Below are 19,447 nucleotides of genomic sequence, written 5' to 3'. Positions count from 1 at the left end.
TCTAGTTTTCAACTTTTGTATCTTACTGTAAATGTCATTGTTATCATAGGTAAATTTTAATACTTCATTAGTATTGCTCACCTCCCCTATTTGGACATTATCCTTGTAACCAACAATCTTTACGTATTGCTGACTGAATACTTCTGCCTTTTGAAGATCCTCGCATACACACTCCCCTTGTTCATTAACGATTCCTGGAGTGTCCTTCTTTGAACCTGTTTCTGCCTTAAAGTACCTATACATACCCTTCCATTTTTCACTAAAATTTGTATGACCACGAATCATGTTAACCTTAGCTGACTTCTTTGCTAGATTAATTTCCTAGTAAGTTCCTTCAATTTCTCCTTACTTCCATAACCATTTCTAACCCTATTTCGTTCCAACCTGCACCTCCTTCTTAGTCTCTTTACTCGTCTGTTATAATACAGTGGATCTTTACCATTCCTTACCACCTTTAAAGGTACAAACCTATTTTCACATTCCTCAACAATTGCTTTAAACCCATCCCAGAGAGTTTGTTTACATTTTTATTTACCATTTCCAGCGATCATAATTACTTTTTAAAAACTCCCTCATGCCTGTTTTATCAGCCATATGGTACTGCCTAATAGTCCTAATTTTAATACCTTCAACTACAACAAAAACAGCATCATGATCACTAATACCATCTATTACTTCGGTTTCTCTATATAGCTCATCTGGTTTTATCAGCACCACATCCAAAATATTCTTCCCTCTAGTTAGTTCCATCACTTTCTGAATCAGCTGCCCTTCCCATATTAACTTATTTGCCATTTGTTGTTCATGCTTCCTGTCGTTCGCATTACCTTCCCAATTGACATTTGGTAAATTGAGATCACCTGCTACTATCACATTCTTTTCCATATCATTTCCAACATAGCTGATTATCTTATCAAATAATTCTGAATCAGCGTCAGCGCTACCCTTTCCCGGTCTGTACACTCCAAAGACATGAAGTTGCCTATTATCTTTAGAGATGAACCTTACACCCAGAATTTCATGTTTTTCATCCTTTGCTTTTTCATAGCTTACAAATACTTCTTTCAGCAGAATGAATATTCCCCCTCCTACCATTCCTATCCTATCTCTACGATACACACTCCAGTTGATATAGATGTTGATTCCCATAGGGAATCTGAAATATTTGTTCCGAATGAGTAAATTTATAATACCAACATAAATGGTCCGTTATTGGACATTATAAATTTTCCAGCTAACTCATTCCTGGTTGCCAGCGTTTCGCCCTCGTGTGCTAGGCTGGGCTCATCAGTTGGTACCTAGCACACCTACCAAGACGCTGGCTAGAGCATACTGTGGAGGCCACTGGGTAAGCTAATTGTAGCCACCGGCAGTGCCAATGCACTATGAGACACTTTGTCCCATTATCAAAAATTGATGCCTGCTTGGCCATCAGATGATATAGATGTCGATTCCCAGAGGGAATCTGAAATATTTGTTGTGAATGAGTAAATTTATAATACCAATATAAATGGTCCGTTATTGGACATTATAAATTTTCCAGCTAACTCATTCCTGGTTGCCAGCATTTCGCCCTCGTGTGCTAGGCTGGGCTCATTAGTTGGTACCTAGCACACCTACCAAGATGCTGGCTAGTGCATACCGTGGAGCAGGCATCAATTTTTGATAATGGGACAAAGTGTCTCATAGTGCATTGGCACTGCCGGTGGCTACAATTAGCTTACGCAGTGGCCTCCATGGTATGCACTAGCCAGCGTCTTGGTAGGTGTGCTAGGTATCAACTGATGAGCCCAGCCTAGCACACGAGGGCGAAACGCTGGCAACCAGGAATGAGTTAGCTGGAAAATTTATAATGTCCAATAACGGACTATTTATATTGGTATTATAAATTTACTCATTCGGAACAAATATTTCAGATTCCTTATGGGAATCAACATCTATATCATCTGATGGCCAAGCAGGCATCAATTTTTGATAATGGGACAAAGTGTCTCATAGTGCATTGGCACTGCCGGTGGCTACAATTAGCTTACGCAGTGGCCTCCACGGTATGCACTAGCCAGCGTCTTGGTAGGTGTGCTAGGTACCAACTGATGAGCCCAGCCTAGCACACGAGGGCGAAACGCTGGCAACCAGGAATGAGTTAGCTGGAAAATTTATAATGTCCAATAACGGACCATTTATATTGGTATTACACACTCCAGTTCCGTGAGAATATTTCTGCATCCATTATATCATTTCTCAGCCATGATTCAACTCCTATTACAATATCTGGTAAGTATATATCTATTAAATTACTTAATTCAATTCCTTTGTTTACAATGCTTCTACAATTGAGCACTAACATTTTTATGTCATACCTACTTGATTTCCAGTTCCCTGTTCGCTTAACTGACAGTACTGACAGTACAGTACATATAAATTTGCAACCATCCTCTCTTAACAAACTAAATGGAAATAAAAATAATAAATAAACATAAATTATATAATAATATAATCAACAAAAACATTTTGAAAATGGTGGAAAAAATAATACACAAATTAGGTATGAGTTTGAGCGCTTTTTGCAGGCCTAGGATTCATCTTATGCCAGATAGATTGACACACGCAGTCAGGAAGTGAGCCACGGTGAATTAGGCACCACATGAACATGCTGGGGGTGTGAAGGTCTTCCCTCTTGAGGAGGTAAGAGTTCATGATCTTGCACGACCTATCTTGAACGAGCACAAAAATTCAGCCTCCCTCCATGAAGGCCGAACAGAGGACGGCCACACAGCAGTTGACTTGGCTTCTTAATTGTTTTCAGCCTGCTGGAAGTTCATATAGTCAGGCGCTATGAATCCCAGGACGCCAAGATGGTTCAGTGTAATTGAGAACAAACATCCGTAGACGATGTGTTCCTAGGGTTAGGTGGTAAAAGTACTGCTTCTTTTGCAGTTTAATTTATCATTTCATTGACTGCAATCCCCACGTGGCTAGGAAGCCTCATAACGGTGATTCAGGTGCCAGCATCACACAACCTGGCTAGGTCACTGATCTGCTGCACTAGCGGGTGTTTTGATAAACATGATTCAACACAGTCAGTACACATGAGAAAGGGGGGCTTGCTCATGACTCAGCTCAAACAGCTGAGCTTGTAAGATGGCTAAGAGCTCAGCAGTATATTTGCTACAGACATTGAACAGCGACATCTTGATCCTGACATCCTCGGAAACAAACGACCATTCAACATTCTCTCCTATCATGGAACCATCCATGAAGACAAATCCCGCGTCTGGATACTGGTGAAAAAATAAGTCATACAAATATCTGCGATGAACAGAGGCATTTGTATTCATCTGCATTCAACTCATGACATAAGCTACGAATTCAAATCCCAACCGGTCATGTGGCTCTAGGTTGGTTTTCGTACCTCTGGTGATACTAGGTATCAAATGGACATTGATAGCTTGAATGTTGTAGGATTTCATGAATACTGAAGTGTACGTTAGTAGTATCTGCTCCCGATTCAGCAAGTAGGTTGGCAATCGGGCTAGTCAAAACTATGGCTGCCAGTGTAACTCCATTAAGGTGTATATTATTTAATAAGTTCAGCAGGTATATTATTGTTGAAACAAATATTGAATTACCATAGTCTGCACATAACGTGGTAGCACCGCATGGTCAGCCCCTAGTGAAGTGCCACTGAGAACTATTACTTTTTTTTTTTTTTCAAGTTTGCTTTATGTCGCACCGACACAGATAGATCTGTCGTGATGGGATACGAAAGGGCTAGGACTGGGAAGGAAACAGCTGTGGCTTTAATTACTATGTAGCCCAAGCATTAGCCTGGCGTGAATATGGGAACCCACAGAAAACATCTTCAGGGCTGCCGACAGTGGGGTTTGAACCCACTATCTCCCAAATGCCACTGAGAAACTTGAGCATTTTAAGTTTCTTTACGCAGACAACCTTCGGTTGATGGATAAGTTCCTACATTGGTATTAAGGTGATGTTCGCCTAGGCGTTCAAAAGGTTGTTGTAGATGGACCATATGTTCACCCTCTGATGATGATGCCTTTAGGAAATCATTAAGATAAGAATAAACAAAAGGCAAGTCCAACAAAACACCATGAAGATAATGCTGAAATGTTTGTGCTGCATTGCGTAGTCCAAAAACATTTCCAAAAATTCAAAAAGACAAGATGGAGTGACGACGATTGTCTTTGGGATGTCTTCTGGTGCAACATGTGATTGTGAGCTCTAATGAGGGTCGACTTTGGAGAATAAGGTTTTGTTTGAGAGTTGACTGTTGAAATCCTGTAGATGAGGAACTGGGTACTGATCGGGTGCAGTGATCGCATTGAGCGCAAGATAATCCCCACAAGGACGCCAAGTTCCATCTCTTTTAGGGACTAGACGTGAAAATCTTTCATCACGTGATCATTCACGAACTACTTTATTGCTATACATGAACTGGCTAGGTGGTATTATTTCTACAATTTTGTCGGCAATGGAGGCCATGGCATTAAGACTTTAATCTTGACTAGCAGCTAGAATAGTTCGTGCATTGGTGGGAAGTCATAAAAAAGTGGTTTAAAAAAATATCGCCGGTTATTTGTGAACCTGCGAGAGCACATATTTCTCTAAGTAAGGAGGTTGGTTTTTTGTCTCCTAACTCTACTTCCGTGAGTAAATTTTTTGTCTTGCAGGTCTCTGACTCTTCCAGTTCTGCAATGTGTTTTCAATTCCTTATATGGTGTGACGCAGGTGCGATAACAGGTATAATTTGAAAACAATATTTTCTCACCCATGGGTAACTAATGCAGACATCGAGCTCAAATAATAATAATAATAATAATAATTATTATTATTATTACTACTACATCATGTGTACCTGTGATATGATCACGTTGTTTTTGAGGCGATGTCATGAAACAAGCATTGTATATAAACATTTATATCAGTTCAGTTAATGTAAATACCTGTAAATTAATATAATAATTTATTCTTACCTGTAAATATAAATTGTAATCCATAATTGTGAAACACACTGTAACTTCCAGAATGGTAATAGGCACGAGAACGATTGAGAATAATCTATACATTATAACCTATGTATTTGACACTCCAGAATTTTCACGAAGATATGTTTTGTAAGGTAACTTTCTAGAAACCTGACCAGGCACTAATATAAAGAAACGATCTTGACGGTGAAGTTAGTTACTGCTGAGTTATTGACAGTTAGTTATTGTTGTTGTTGGAGAGGTTATGGGCTCTATTGACAGTTAGTTATTGATTGGAAGTTATTCTCGGGTTGACATGCCATAGTTGCAGTCTCCATTTTGAACTGACATGCTTGTCGCGGTAATCTGTTTTCAACTGTGTTTCAAAGTTGTAATCTCCATGTGCAGCAATTAGTAGTTGTTTTTAATAATTGCGGCTTTGCTGATATTCTCGAAGTGAAAGTTTGTTGTGATACTGTGATTAAGGTTATGTGTGTGTTCATTTGTGAATATATGTGAATAAAATTAATTGTACCAACTGACAGCATCTCGTGTGCGTCTGTGTGGATACATTAGGTGTAGTCAACAAAGGTTTGGTTGTGTAGTCGGATATTAATTCTGCAATTTCACTGTCAAGAGATCCTAAGATATGATTTTTGGTTACCTCATTTGTTATATTTGCAGTGACAAACTGGGATTCAACTCGTAAAAAGCAAGCTTTGGCATTTTTATGCCAAAACTGTGGTGTTTTTACTGCTATCCGCGAAAATTCCACGCTGGCGCTTGTTCTGTTGTTTATGGTTGGATTTAACATGTGTGAATACAATTGCGGCTGTTGTAATTGATTATGTACTCGCATTACCATCGCCTGATCACGTTGGGGTCACCAGATGTAGGCTATGTTACAACAAAAGAATAATAAAATATAAAACTCCGAGAATATATGGAACAAACAACACTAATCAAGGAGTTTAAAATAGTTCGAGTCACTGGCCGCCACATACTACATATAAATTAATTGGTAAGAAACATTTAAAAAATGAGTCGTATAGAAAAATAATTTCTACACAATGATTTTTTCCATAAAGACTCATTTTTAGTATTATGTTTTAGAATGTTTTACTTATATTTTATATTTCAGGCTGAATGGGGCCAAAACATGTATCTATTGAGTGATTTCTCTTAATATTCCTTCGAAGTTGTGTACTGACTAAGATGATAGTGATTACGAACCGTGTGACACTCAAGACAGACAGATGCCTGAGGTACTCCATTATCATGTATGGCCCCTCTACTCAGACTCAAAACAGCCGGAGGGACATGAAGTTCACAATAAATATGGGCAAATTTCACCGGGATCCGCAGTAGTATGGAGATAATACCAGGTAGTATCAAGAGCCTTTTCAAGGTTGAAGAAAGGCCTCCTAAATGGTGCTCTCCAGTCCGACCACGCAGTTGGTGGCAGACTGATGGGAGTGAAATCCACACTGGTATTCAGTCAGGATAATGAATGGTACTTTTTTTTTCTTCAAACTTATATTCCTTTATATTTTTCCAAATAATATGCTGAATTACTTGAACAATTTTTTAGGGCTCAGGAACCACCTTTTTTTTTTTTTTTTTTTTGCTATTTGCTTTACGTCGCAACGACACAGATAGGTCTTATGACGATGCGGAACCACCTTTTATCCTCTTATTGTTGTGGTTAATATGTTCAACAGATCGTTATAGTCTCATAGGTATGAAATTCTCATGCCTAAAGAGATTTCCACTAAAAGCATTAATGCTTATTTCATTTAACAATGTTTTCATTCAAATACGATAATATAGTTTGTATATACCTGCCAACTTTGCAAAACCAAAAATCAGGAGATTTTGATATGAAAATCAGGAAAAATCAGGGGATACAATTGGTAAAACTGCTTATTCTACATGTCTTGCGCAATACAATACTATGATATATTTATAACACTTAGTCTCAAAGCCCGACTGTTGTTATAACGAGGCTACAAGGCTAAAATTTACACATCTCTATTACCTCACAGGACGTATCTGAGTAAGATGATCAGATGATCGGTCTCTGATAAGCCTTCCAAAAATAGTATGAACTCATGCTCCACACGTATGAATCGGTCGTGTACTTAAATGCTATTACTTAGCAAATGCATAGATTAATATATTGCATCAAGCACCTGCACGATTATGCAAAGCGCAATGTTATTTGTATCAAATAACTAGCTATTGTACCCGTGCTTCGCTACAGAATTCTCAGAAAGACTGTCCTTATAGTTTTCCCAACTGAAGTCAACATAGATCATTACAATGACGTTAGTACGAATGTCACGATTAAAAGTAATGCTGTCATATGAAATATTTGTTAAAATGAAAAATGGCACATTTTCTCAAAAAGTACCACGGTGTCAATCTAACAGTTCAAAGTTCCAGAGTTAGAATGACCAGGCTGAAGACAACCGCAAACACTCCTGTGTCATTATTCCGTTTAAGATGATGCTTGTTGTTTAAAGGGACCTAACATCTAGGTCATCGGCCTCTAATGGTACAAAATGAGATGAAATGTAATGGCAATTTAAAAGTCCAAAATCACCCACAGACCAGAATTCAAAATAGTGGCTACTAATCATAAGCAAGGCAGATCAATGGTGTTGCTCGTAAGAGTGGTACTAATCACAGGTAATGTAAAACTCACCCTGACCGAGCTCGATAGCTGCAGTCGCTTAAGTGCAGCCAGTATCCAGTAATCGGGAGATAGTGGATTTGAACCCCACGGTCGGCAGCCCTGAAGATGGTTTTCCGTGGTTTCCCATTTTCACACCAGGCAAATGCTGTGGCAGTACCTTAATTAAGGCCACGGCTGCTTCCTTCCCATTCCTAGGCCTTTCTTCTTCTTCTTCTTCTTGCTAGCTGCCCTACATTGCACTGACACAGATAGGTCTTATGGCGAAAATGGGATAGGAAAGGTACGATAAAACTGAATAAGACATAAATAATCAGAAATTGTACTGTCTATAACTTTCGTTATGTTGTACTTTTTGATATGACCAATTAGATGGGTAATTAAAAATTAAATTTTGGCACCTTCCCCTAAACTACCATTTAGAACAGGGTGAATAAAATTATTTATAGTGTAAACTTTAGTTCCTTATTCCCCGATTTTACATACCGATTTTCATTAAATTCTGTTCACTCATTTTCTCATACCTTGGCGCTGATATGGACTTTGCAACAAAAATCCAAATTCATGAATATCTCTGTTATCATAGCCGGAACAGTAAAAATGTATAAGACAAATGATAGGAAATTTAATAATATATAAATTTAATTATGTAGTATTTATCAATAGGGCCAATAATAACAAATATGTGAGAATTAAATTTTGGGCCTTCCCCTGAACTACCATTTCACTCAGCGTGAACACAATTATTTATGGCCTATTCCCCGACTTTATATATCGATTTTCATTAACTTCACTTCAGCTGTTTTCTAGCGATGCACGTACATACATACATTCATTACGAAAATTAAATCGTGCATTTCTCCTTGTTACTGTGGTCATGACCGGTAGAGAAATATCATTCATTATAAATTCTGAGCAATGTACAGACACTCTTATTTTATTTATATTGAGATAAATTAAAATTAGACAGAATTGTCTACAAATGGCTCATAAAATCTCTAGAAAAGTCACTAGTCGTTATCATTGAAATTCTATCACTAAATTACTAAAAAAGACTCCATATCTAGCGACTAGTCTCTATAGAGCATCCAGAGTTAAGAAAAGACTATAGGCCTTATGGGTTTGCTGTCTTCCACTGTTGCCATATTCGCTCACACACCGCGGCTCGGTCACTGTAATACCAATATAAATTGTCTCAATCTCCATTATCTCTGTTAATGAAATTACAGAGCCTCCGTGGCTCAGATGGCACTGCGTTAGCCTCTCACCGCTGGATACCGTGGTTCAAATCCCGGTCACTCAATGTAAGATTTGTGCTGGACAAAGCGGAGGCAGGACAGGTTTTTCTCCGGGTACTCCGGTTTTCCCTGTCATCTTTCATTCCTGCAACACTCTCCATTCTCATTTCATAGCATCTATCAGTCATTAATAAATCACTTTGGGAGTGGCGACCCCATCGTACTAATAGCCTATATCTGCTTCATTCATTCCATCCCTGACCAGGTCAATGACTGGAAAACAGGTTGTAGGTTTTCATTCTCAATGAAATTACAGCTATGAAATTTCGTTTTGCCATAACGTTTCTAAGAATATCAACCCACTGACTGTATCATTCGAAATAGAGTAAGAGTTTGAACATGTAGGGATGCGAACTAAATAACAAAAAAAGCAAAGTCATCTCCGTACAGCCCATGAAGGCCCTTGGAGGGGTGGAAGGCAAAGGCTTCCACTATCCGCAACCTCGGCACCTGATGGGGTAGAGTGGTTAGCTGTACGCCCAGCCGCCTTTGCCCCCAGGAATTAACCTGGTACTCAATTTTGGTATAGGCTGATTGAACCTCAGGGCCATGTGCACCTCCGGAAGTGGAAACCTCGTTTCTTAAATTTTTACGACTTCCCGATGGGGATTTGAACCCACTTCCTTCCGGGCAAACCGAGCACAACTTTACCACCTCGGCGAGACTAAATAATAATACCGGTAACATAAATAATAACATGCGTGTCCAGAACCGGAAATGATTGTCTTGCTTCTTATATCTGAGAAAGTTTCATTATTGTTGTTGTGCTTTAAGGGAGCACAGTGCTGAGTTTATTAGCCCCCAGAATCATTTCACTATTAAGGCAAATACTGTGTGGTTACAAAACAGGAAGTTCCGTTGAGGATTGATGACGGCGAGATATCTCTATCTCAGTGATGTATCCTACAGCTCATTTCAGATAAATTTACTCGTAACTGACAACAGATGCAAGGGCTTCGTCTTTATCACAAAATACGATAAATATATATTCTTCCGCAACATACAATACAGAATGCCGAATGACCTATTCGAATGAGAACGCGAAAAAACAGAAGCACAGATAGAAAAATACAGTAAAATAAAAATAAATTTTTTAAATAAATCCATCTACTGTTCTTACCTTGTCAGCAATGTACAGATTTCACGGCAGAGGTGGAGTGTTCATCTCTTCCATTTGCATACTGCTTGAGGAATCTTCGTCTGAAGAGTCACCGAGGTGGATGATAATGGGTTTGATGTCGTCCTGAATTTCATCAGCCTTCCACATATTGTCTTCAGTTTTCTGAACGTGATTCACATAATTCCTCCAGTTATCAGGTGTGACATTACGCTAAACCTTCCTCAATTAATCTTTGCATTTCTTTCACTTTGAAATCCGTATTATGTAAGCTCGCATAATGTTTCACCTGAGCCCATACGAGTTCAATGGGGTTTAATTCGCAGTGGTAGGGGGGCAGCCGAAGTACTGTATCTCCTCTTTCTAAAGCAAATTCATCTATTTTATATTTATCGTATTTTTCCTTTTCCAAAGCAATAATGTCCATTAAGTCTTTTTTCAACATTTCATCTTCGTACTGAATATGATGTTCCCTCATCCATTCTTGCATAGCGCATTTTTTTCACCTTCTTGTCAGTATATAGGCTCCTTCTTTCTGCTGTGATAAGAAGCATTATCAATAACAATAACAAAATTTGGAAGCAAGTTTGGCAAGAGCTTTTCTAAAAAGCATGTTTTGTAACACACTCCGTCCATCTCATCATGTGCGTCAGCGGTATTTTTCACAAAAAGATATATCCAGCGTTAGGCACGAACCCATTTTCGTTACCTGCATGAACGATAGCAAATCGCGGCCCATGAGCAGTAGGAGTTCTCAACCCAATTGAAAGCCCTGCAAGAAAAGCTTGTCTTGGCGCTGTAATTGTTTTATCTTTCCACTCTTCAGCAACAGTTATTCCAGTGTTAGCCCAAATTTCGACTGTATAAACAATGGTCCGGCCTTCTTCTCTGTACTTTTTAATTTGTCGGAGGTACTTATGATGCCAAGACACAATATCTCTCCTTTCTATTAACAATGCTCTATTTCCCCTTCTCTCGTACACAAAGTTCATTTCCCTGAGAATAACATGCAACGTAGATTTCTTAAAATTGGGTAGTTAGGGGTTAATGTTTACAAAAGTGAGGATTGTGTTCAGAGTTGGTGGTTCATTTCTAAAATAGAATTCATGAACAATGCGCCGTATTCCACTTCTGACAAAATCGTCCTATTTAATGAGTCTGGAATTACTGCGAATTAACTTTTTCTTTTGCCGCTTCTTGCTGGGACTCTGGAGTGGCCCTTCGCTGGCTTCCTTCCTTATTTTGAAGATGGAAGACCTCTAAATTCCTAAAGACTTTGCGGCTTCACCTACTACCCAGCTTACGCTTTGTCCTGGATACTTTATTTTCAAATATGAAAATGTATTAAGCGCCATTTGCCGCTCCTTTCTCCTGAGAACTTCACCACTTCTCCTTTTCACATGTTCAGCCATAATTTAAAAAAATATTACTGGCTGATTGATTATATAAAATACTAAACAGACACAAACAATACACAACATACACAACCAAAAGCAATGCAATACATAAAAAATGAAACAATATATTTATAACGAAACACTATCACTTCAATCTCAATCTGCAAATATCTCCCTTACATAAGCAATTACTCTACTGAATGACACACGCAAAATGAGAAACATGCCGCACTGACCTCACCAATGATGATTCGTAGTGGTTAAGCTGAGTTCTTACACGTGTTGACTATTGTACGCACTACACGCTGAAATGTGGCGCGCAATGCGACAAAAATGGCCGGCTATTCCGAGTAATGCACTGCATATATAATATTTAAAACGATACACTCAAAGATGTCAAATTGATTTTACGGCTTCTTCAGAATTGTATGGCACGACCAATGTTTGTTTCATAAGAAAAATTATACATTTTGATAGGAATTCACTATTATGTATATTTAGAACTAAAGTGGGTAACACCAAGAGAAGTAAAAGCCCATAAGAACTGTAGTCTTTTCTTAACCCTGGATGCTCTATAGAATAGACTAGACTGATGTGAACGAACACGAACATAGCAAGCGAGAACGAGAGATTGACGATCGATATATGCGTTGTGATATACAGGTTTCAATAAACATCGCACATTCGCGCACATTTCTCGCATTAATAAACGTAGATATTTCGTTTGAAAGCGCCCAATGAGCGAAGGACTTCCAGCCACTTGCGTAAATAAGCTGAAATGACAGGATTTGAAGACAAATGTTTGAAGTTCACCAAAAAAATAAGCTAAAATTGGGAGAAATAATGGAATAATCAGGAGGCGGGAAAAACTGTCGAAAATCGGGAGTCACCCGCCTAAACCGGTAAGGTTGGCAGGTATATTTGTACCTTACAACGAATGTAAAATTCATGTTAGAAAAGAACCTCTTCAAGACAATGTGCTATTTATTTTGTAAATAATCTGTCTTGACTTTGTAATTCTCCTTGTCCCATGGTCAGCAGCTTGATTTTTACTTTTACACTCCTCCTGAACAGGTATGACTGAATGAAGGAAGTAATCAATGCATGAACACATTTTGAGAGGTGGATGCCATCCTTGTGACTTGATGGTCACAGTAAAAAATGCTGATCTAAAGGGGAAAAGAAAGGGCTACAAACAGCCATCGTGAAAGACAAACAGAAGCACAGTTGTTCTGGAGCACTTCTTTTCCTTGTGAGGGCTACTGTATTTTAACTGTGAGTTCCAGCCAGCATTTCTACAAGGAAAAAGGGGGCACATAACATCGAATCACGAGGGCTTAACACAAATCCTTTTCAAGCCCCCTCAGGCAATAAAGTAATGTTGTCCTTGTTTTTCAAATGTTAATCAGGTCTAGCAAAAGTAACTCCATAAATTCGTAACAACATGTTCAACACAACTTACACTTTACGCTAACATGCTACTGCTTGTAACTGGTGATTCTTCCATTGTAATGCTAGAAGCGATGATAGAGCTCCCACACGGTGTGGAGGCGAGGACATTGGAACTCTATACCAGCTATCACTTCATACCTAGCCATGCACCATGTTACTTTGTTGAAGACCTTTGAACTATTTGAAGAAAATAAGATAATTTATGTTGGAAAATTGTCAATCTCTTAAACACTGTAATTTCTCCAGTGACTTTCAAACTGTATACTTTAAAATGAAGGATCGCACATTGAAATCTGTCCAGCCATTTTCTCACAATTTCCATTGACGAGAAAGGCTTACCTACACTTAACGAATAAACAGTTGCATATGATAGGTACATACAATGCAAAAAAAAAAGTCCTTCCATTTTTACCAGAGAGAGAGAGAGAGAGATGGGGGGTTTGTATGGGGGGGTGAGGGTTACATGAGTAAATACCGTATTTATGTGAATAATCCCCGCACCCTAATTTTAGGAAGGCTCATTTTAAAAAAAATTAAATGAACTAAAATTCCTTCCATTGAAAGAGTAATATAGGCATAAACAAACATTTCATATCACTCCGTAAGGTCCACATGATCTTTATACAAATATGAATGCGTAAATTCACGGATATAGCTGCTTTGCCTGAACATGTTTGAGAAATACATTATCAATGCTATAAAAAAAAATGCCATGAAAATGATCAAGTAAGCTTAGGTATTTCATCAATCTGAACTTGCCATAGGCTCGATTCCCTGTAGATCGAAAGATCATTAGTATCTTCTCCTGTAGACTCTTTCATTAAGGAGGTTGCACAGCCTAAAGTTTGTATGGGAACAATACTTACATATTCGTTACACATCACCTCTAAACCACTTTTCAAACGCGGTATTTTTTTTACGCACGTATTAACACGACCAGTGGAGGATAATTCATTTTCATGCAATGTAAACAGTTGAAACAGACACACCGGCGAACTCTGTTGTTAGTTTTGCAATATGGTAAAGCCTCGTTAATTCGAATTCGTTGGGACACAAAAATCGGACTTCGAATTACGTGATTTCGAATTAACCACCTACTCGTACTTCAGAAACATAACCTCACGCAACGAAAGAAAAAATGTTCAAAGACGAGGAGTCTATGCTGGCTCTCCCGTGCAAGTACTTTATTAATTGGATTACTGTACTGTATGCATTTTTAGATGCCCTGTATTTGCACGGAAAGTACCTGATGCCTTTAAAACTTCGTGGCTTATCAAACTTTCCTATGAAGAGGGGAGGAAGTCTTTTGTTTCCCTCTGCACTGCAACACATTACAGCCACCCCATCTCCTTAAAAAAAAAGTTTGGGGTAAGCATAAAAAAAACCAATGCAGTTTCATTGGCACCGACAATACTGTTTGTTGTGTACGAATTGATTATAATTATGAGCCAAGCTTTTTCGCCTACTATCGGCAACGTCAAAAAGAATCGCCAATGTTCGCGGATTCTGCTTCTCCGCACACTGCCTGTTATGTGATAGTGTGGCGGTTCTTAAACGCTGAACAGAAAATAATTACGATTTAACTCACTCAAACTTAGCAGCTATAAAACAAACTGTCAAGACACCAAAGTGAGTGAAAGTGCGGAAAGCTACCCCTGCACTTTCCGGAAGATGCGTTCTATCGTGACACAGAGAAATTTTGAATTTAATTTGCTGTGTAAAATAGTACTTTTTAAAATGTAAAGGCATTTTAAAATTAAAAGTCGGAATTATTTTCCGTTTAAATATGACATATGAGAGCAGTTTTCTCCCATCTGCGGTTACACAAAGCATAACTGTATACCCAATATCGAAAATTAGGTGAGCCACGGGCGTGCTGCCAACATTGACGCAAATAAAAGCCACACCCCAATTCCGTGCGTCAATTCTTTTAAAAAATATACGGGGATTATTCGTGTAAATACGATATGTTATCTTGTAACAAGCAAGGGGTTTAAGGAGATGAAATAAGACATAAGGTGTTCATTACACAATATATGAAATTAAAAAATACATGTAACAGAAAAAAAGATATATATATATTTTTTCCAACAAGAGCAAACAATGTGTTTGGCTAGTCGGTACATCAGATACAACAGAAAAGGAAGAAGTAAGCTAACATTTTAAAATGTCAGAAGAGAAATGAACAGTTTCAACCAAAATCTGGTGGGTATGCACTTTTTTTCTTATACAAAGAAAGAATGAAAGTAAGACAAGGAGAGATTTCAGTAGAGTCAGCACGAAGATAATATGATACATCATCATCATCATTATTATTATTATTATTAACAATAACAAGCCAAGCCTTCAATATATGTTCTGTTCTCTGTATAGTAACCATACTGTAGCATGGAGACAATTAAAATATACACACTATATACATTCTCAACTCCATCATCTACTCAAAGAGTCCGTTTTTAAACAAAACTAGCAATTATGTATATTTATTTATATTCATATATATATTATGCATATATAACAAAATTACATCTCATTTTTCTTATTGGTTTCAAACCATGTATTTGGTACTCATTATTTCTTTCTTTCTTTTTTTTTAACTTTGCCTACAAGATCTGGATCAACAGAACTAATAGATAACACACCATCATCAGCAACTCACTGTGGAAACTAATTAAAAACTTGGAGGAAGCTAATTGCTACCAACTGTTTTAATTTAATTTTTGATTTTTTTAATGTCTAGATATTGCACTTCAACAACAGTTACTGCTAACAAAGCTGAACAGATATGAAGAGCAACTTAACATGTACTACGTAACACAGAGTTCTTGGAACAAAACAGAGCTAAGAAACTCAAGTAATACTGCAAAATCAGTTCCTTTCTTTGTTTGTGGATGGGAAAGAATAAGCAGGAAATGCTAGAAGAAACTGATCTGCCAGTTCATCCACTAGATAAAATGTTATGTACTTCTAAATACTGCACTTAAACACTAAATTAATCAGCTTCTTCTGCTGGTTATCTTAGTTAACTATTGTAAATACATCATTTGAATGTTGTAGAAACAGCCTTTTGTGACAAATATCAAATTCTCTTATTTAAAACACACAACATAAATCTTGGTACTTACTGAAGAGTCAATTTTTTTCTTCTTTTTCATTTTTATTTTTTAAGCACTGAACACCAGGCACAATAGCTGACTAGCTTACTTGGAAGCACAACATTTGAATTTGGGTTCTGGCAGACAGACAAGACAGTAAACAAGAGGCACCTTCACAGATGTAGATATATGTAAGACACAAATATGGCACAAAATAATGAAGCTGAACCATGCAAAGATAGCTCCTCCCCGCCCCCCACTCTTCCAAAAAACACCCAACACAGTCTTTTCAGTGAAAGCAGTTGATGGAAAGAGACAGAACCCAGTTGTCAAATGCCAATTTAAACTTCCCTGAAATTCTCATACAGTAAGAATTTGTTTTTTCTTTCAACAAAAGACAACCGAGAAAATAAAGCCAAATACTTATGCGAGACTAAAATCCTACCGCGGAGAGTATTTCTTTCTTTCCTGCCACTTGACTTAAACATGACACAGTCCTCAGAACAAAACAATTCAAATGATGCAGCTCCTAGGTGATTAGGAGCACAGGGCCATATAAACATGTCAGAATGAAGGATACTATCGACAGCATACGGCAATCGGAAAGAAAAATACACCCGGCGATAATATGCTGCCAGATGCTGTTTTCAGAGATTAGAAAGGAGAACATTTTTAAATTTTCTTAAGACAACCCAGCAACTGCTGGCTGCTAGACTCAGCATTTTGCTTACACAGCCATAAAAACGATCACCACTCTTAGTATAATCATACTCTGTTATAAAATGACATTTGTCCACAGTGGCAGGGAAATTCAATATTTGAAAAGAGAAGGGGGGGGGGGGGGGGAAATAGCCCTCTGTGAATTAGTAATGTCCAGTTCATAATCAGTTTTAGTTGAACAGTAGAGTAACATTGTAATAAATATTAATATTCTGATTAAATAATAACAAACAACACCAGTTCATACTATGTTTTGTTACTTTATAAATCTCAACACTGAACATAAAGCTTAACACAGAGTGAACTGTCGGAGGAATATCAAATAAGGGGATGAGTATGCATCAATTACTTGGCTATGTGGTTGTTTCCAGAATTAAATGGAACAGAAACAAAGTCGTGAACATCTTGTCAAACCCCGATAAACAAAACAACATTACTGATTCATTGTCTTACAAAAGATAAAACTTCAGCTAGCTCAGCACCATCAATCTGCTGAGCAACTGCGCAAAAACATATTAGAAGTTTCTCCTTAAGTGAACAACCACTAACAATGGCAAGATGACAAGGGCAGATTATTGTGATGGATCACAAACAAACTTGGATACTTCCTGAACTGAAATCTCATCTTTGTGTTCCCATTCGTATGAGCAGAAAATGCGTGTTTCAAATGTTAGCAGTATCTTCTTTCATTGGCGATAAATGAGAACAATGAAAATGACTGTAGCAGGGCAATGTCCACCAACCCTTGTTAACCACACTGCCAAAGAGTATCTTAGGACAGAGAAAGGAGATACTGGGTTAACTAACGAGCAGTACCGAATTATCATCAAACACACAAAATGTGCACCTACTACTTTTATAGCAGAGCTCTGTCAGTTCTTATAAACTGGATGTGTTGGCTTCACTTCTTCATAGCTTTCTCTCTCTCCTTCCTGTAACTGCTAGATTTCTTGTTGAATGTACAATATTTTTTACATTCCTGTCCTTTTCCTGTCTTCTATCCTAACTACCCAAAAGGTTTTCCCAAACCTTATGGAAGAGAAATTCCATCTTCTGATAATTTTCTTAGAGTGACTCTGGCAAAATAAAACTGACTTTGTGCACCAATGCATTCATAACCAATATACAAAATACCAAGAAATTTCATATTCCAAGGTAATAACAAGAATGACATTCGTTAGCTAGTAATGCCCATACACAAGCGTTCACAATGCATCCAAAAAAAAAATCTCATATCTTACTTCTACTACGAGGCCCTGTTAGCCTAGATATAAACTATGAATGATGTATATACATTCGTGGGAGAAGATGTGACACAGTGTGATATTTTGGGGAACTTTGCACAGAGGTTCAATATGGAAAATCACAATCACATATTAAAAATACCATTTTTAAAAATTTGTACAGGAAACTGTACTGTTTAGCAGAACCTCTTACTAACATGTTGCTGACACAGCCTCTTGGTGGACTAGAATACAGTCTAGCAGCCAACTGGATCAGGGTACGTCCATCATACAACACCTACATTGTGCCAATTCAAAAAATGCTAACTTTTATGACAAATCTGTTTCCTCATCATTTATCATTGTCAAGTGGCTCCTGCTTCTCTATTCTAGGTTTCTTATTCTCCTCTTCATCATCCTCAGCTTCTGCGTCTGCACCAACGTGTGAGGGAGAGTCTGTGTGATGTCGTTTGTTGCCTCCTCCCTGGTCTAAACTGCTTGCAGATGGGGTGCTAGGTGTCACAAAGGCTCCACTGTTAAAAGAAACAATCTATATTAGCAGATATGAGAGAAGCAAATAGTTCAACAAACCACTTAAAAATCTAATACAGGGATAAGACTGTAATGTAAAACAGAGGTCCAAAGATTTTCTCTGAACTGAGGAGCCAGCCCAAAAGTTTAGGAGCCAGGAAGAATCCCACTAACCTGATACCTATAAATAATCGAGTTGTGCTACTTAGCATTGATGTCTGTATTAATATTTTATAATCTTAACAATTTTTTTTTTTGCTAGTGGCTTTACGTCGCACCGACACAAATAGGTCTTATGGCGACAATGGGATAGAAAAGGCTAGGAGTTGGAAGGAAGCAACAGTGGCCTTAATTAAGGTACAGCCCCAGCATTTGCCCGGTGTAAAAATGGGAAACCACGGAAAACCATCTTCAGGGCTGCCGACAGTGAGATTTGAACCCACTATCTCCCGGATGCAAGCTCACAGCTGCGTGCCCCTGACTGCACGGCCAACTCGGCTGGTAATCTTAACATTTAAACCAATGCAGAAATATTAAATTAACCTTTACACTACTGTACTCGCAATATTGCGAGCACGGAGAATGAATGCTGCTGTGCTGCGCACATAATATTACGAGCAAGACATACATCCCATGATAACGAAACAATAGGTAACTTTCAATGCTGACATCAGAATTATTTTTTCACCCCTATTTGCTTTACGTTGCACCGACACAGATGGGTGTTATGGAGATGATGGGATAGGAAAGGCCTAGGAATGGAAAGAAAGCAGCCATGGCCTCAAATAAGGTACTGCCTCAGCATTTGCCTGATGTGAAAATGGGAAACCACAGAAAACTATCTTCAAGGCTGCCAACAGTGGGTTCGAACCCACTATTTCCCAGATGCAAGCTCACAGCTGAGTGCCCTAACTGCACGGACAACTTGCTCAGT

The 19,447-nt window shown here is 38.2% G+C and overlaps 1 protein-coding gene across 1 annotated transcript in view; it reads right to left on the bottom strand.

The window, feature by feature from the left end:
• Nucleotides 1-15,000: 15,000 nt before the first annotated feature.
• The window catches only part of FoxK (forkhead box K), a 278,192-nt gene continuing 273,745 nt past the window's right edge, over nucleotides 15,001-19,447 (bottom strand). The window contains exon 10 of the mRNA XM_067150284.2: nucleotides 15,001-18,515. Within this exon, the coding sequence (XP_067006385.1) occupies nucleotides 18,335-18,515 (181 nt within the window). The 3' untranslated portion in view covers nucleotides 15,001-18,334. The remainder of the gene's footprint in view (nucleotides 18,516-19,447) is intronic.

This window comes from Anabrus simplex, chromosome 6 (genome assembly GCF_040414725.1).
Source record: "Anabrus simplex isolate iqAnaSimp1 chromosome 6, ASM4041472v1, whole genome shotgun sequence".
Classification (NCBI taxonomy): domain Eukaryota; kingdom Metazoa; phylum Arthropoda; class Insecta; order Orthoptera; family Tettigoniidae; genus Anabrus; species Anabrus simplex.
This window is presented reverse-complemented; position numbering and strand designations above follow the sequence as displayed.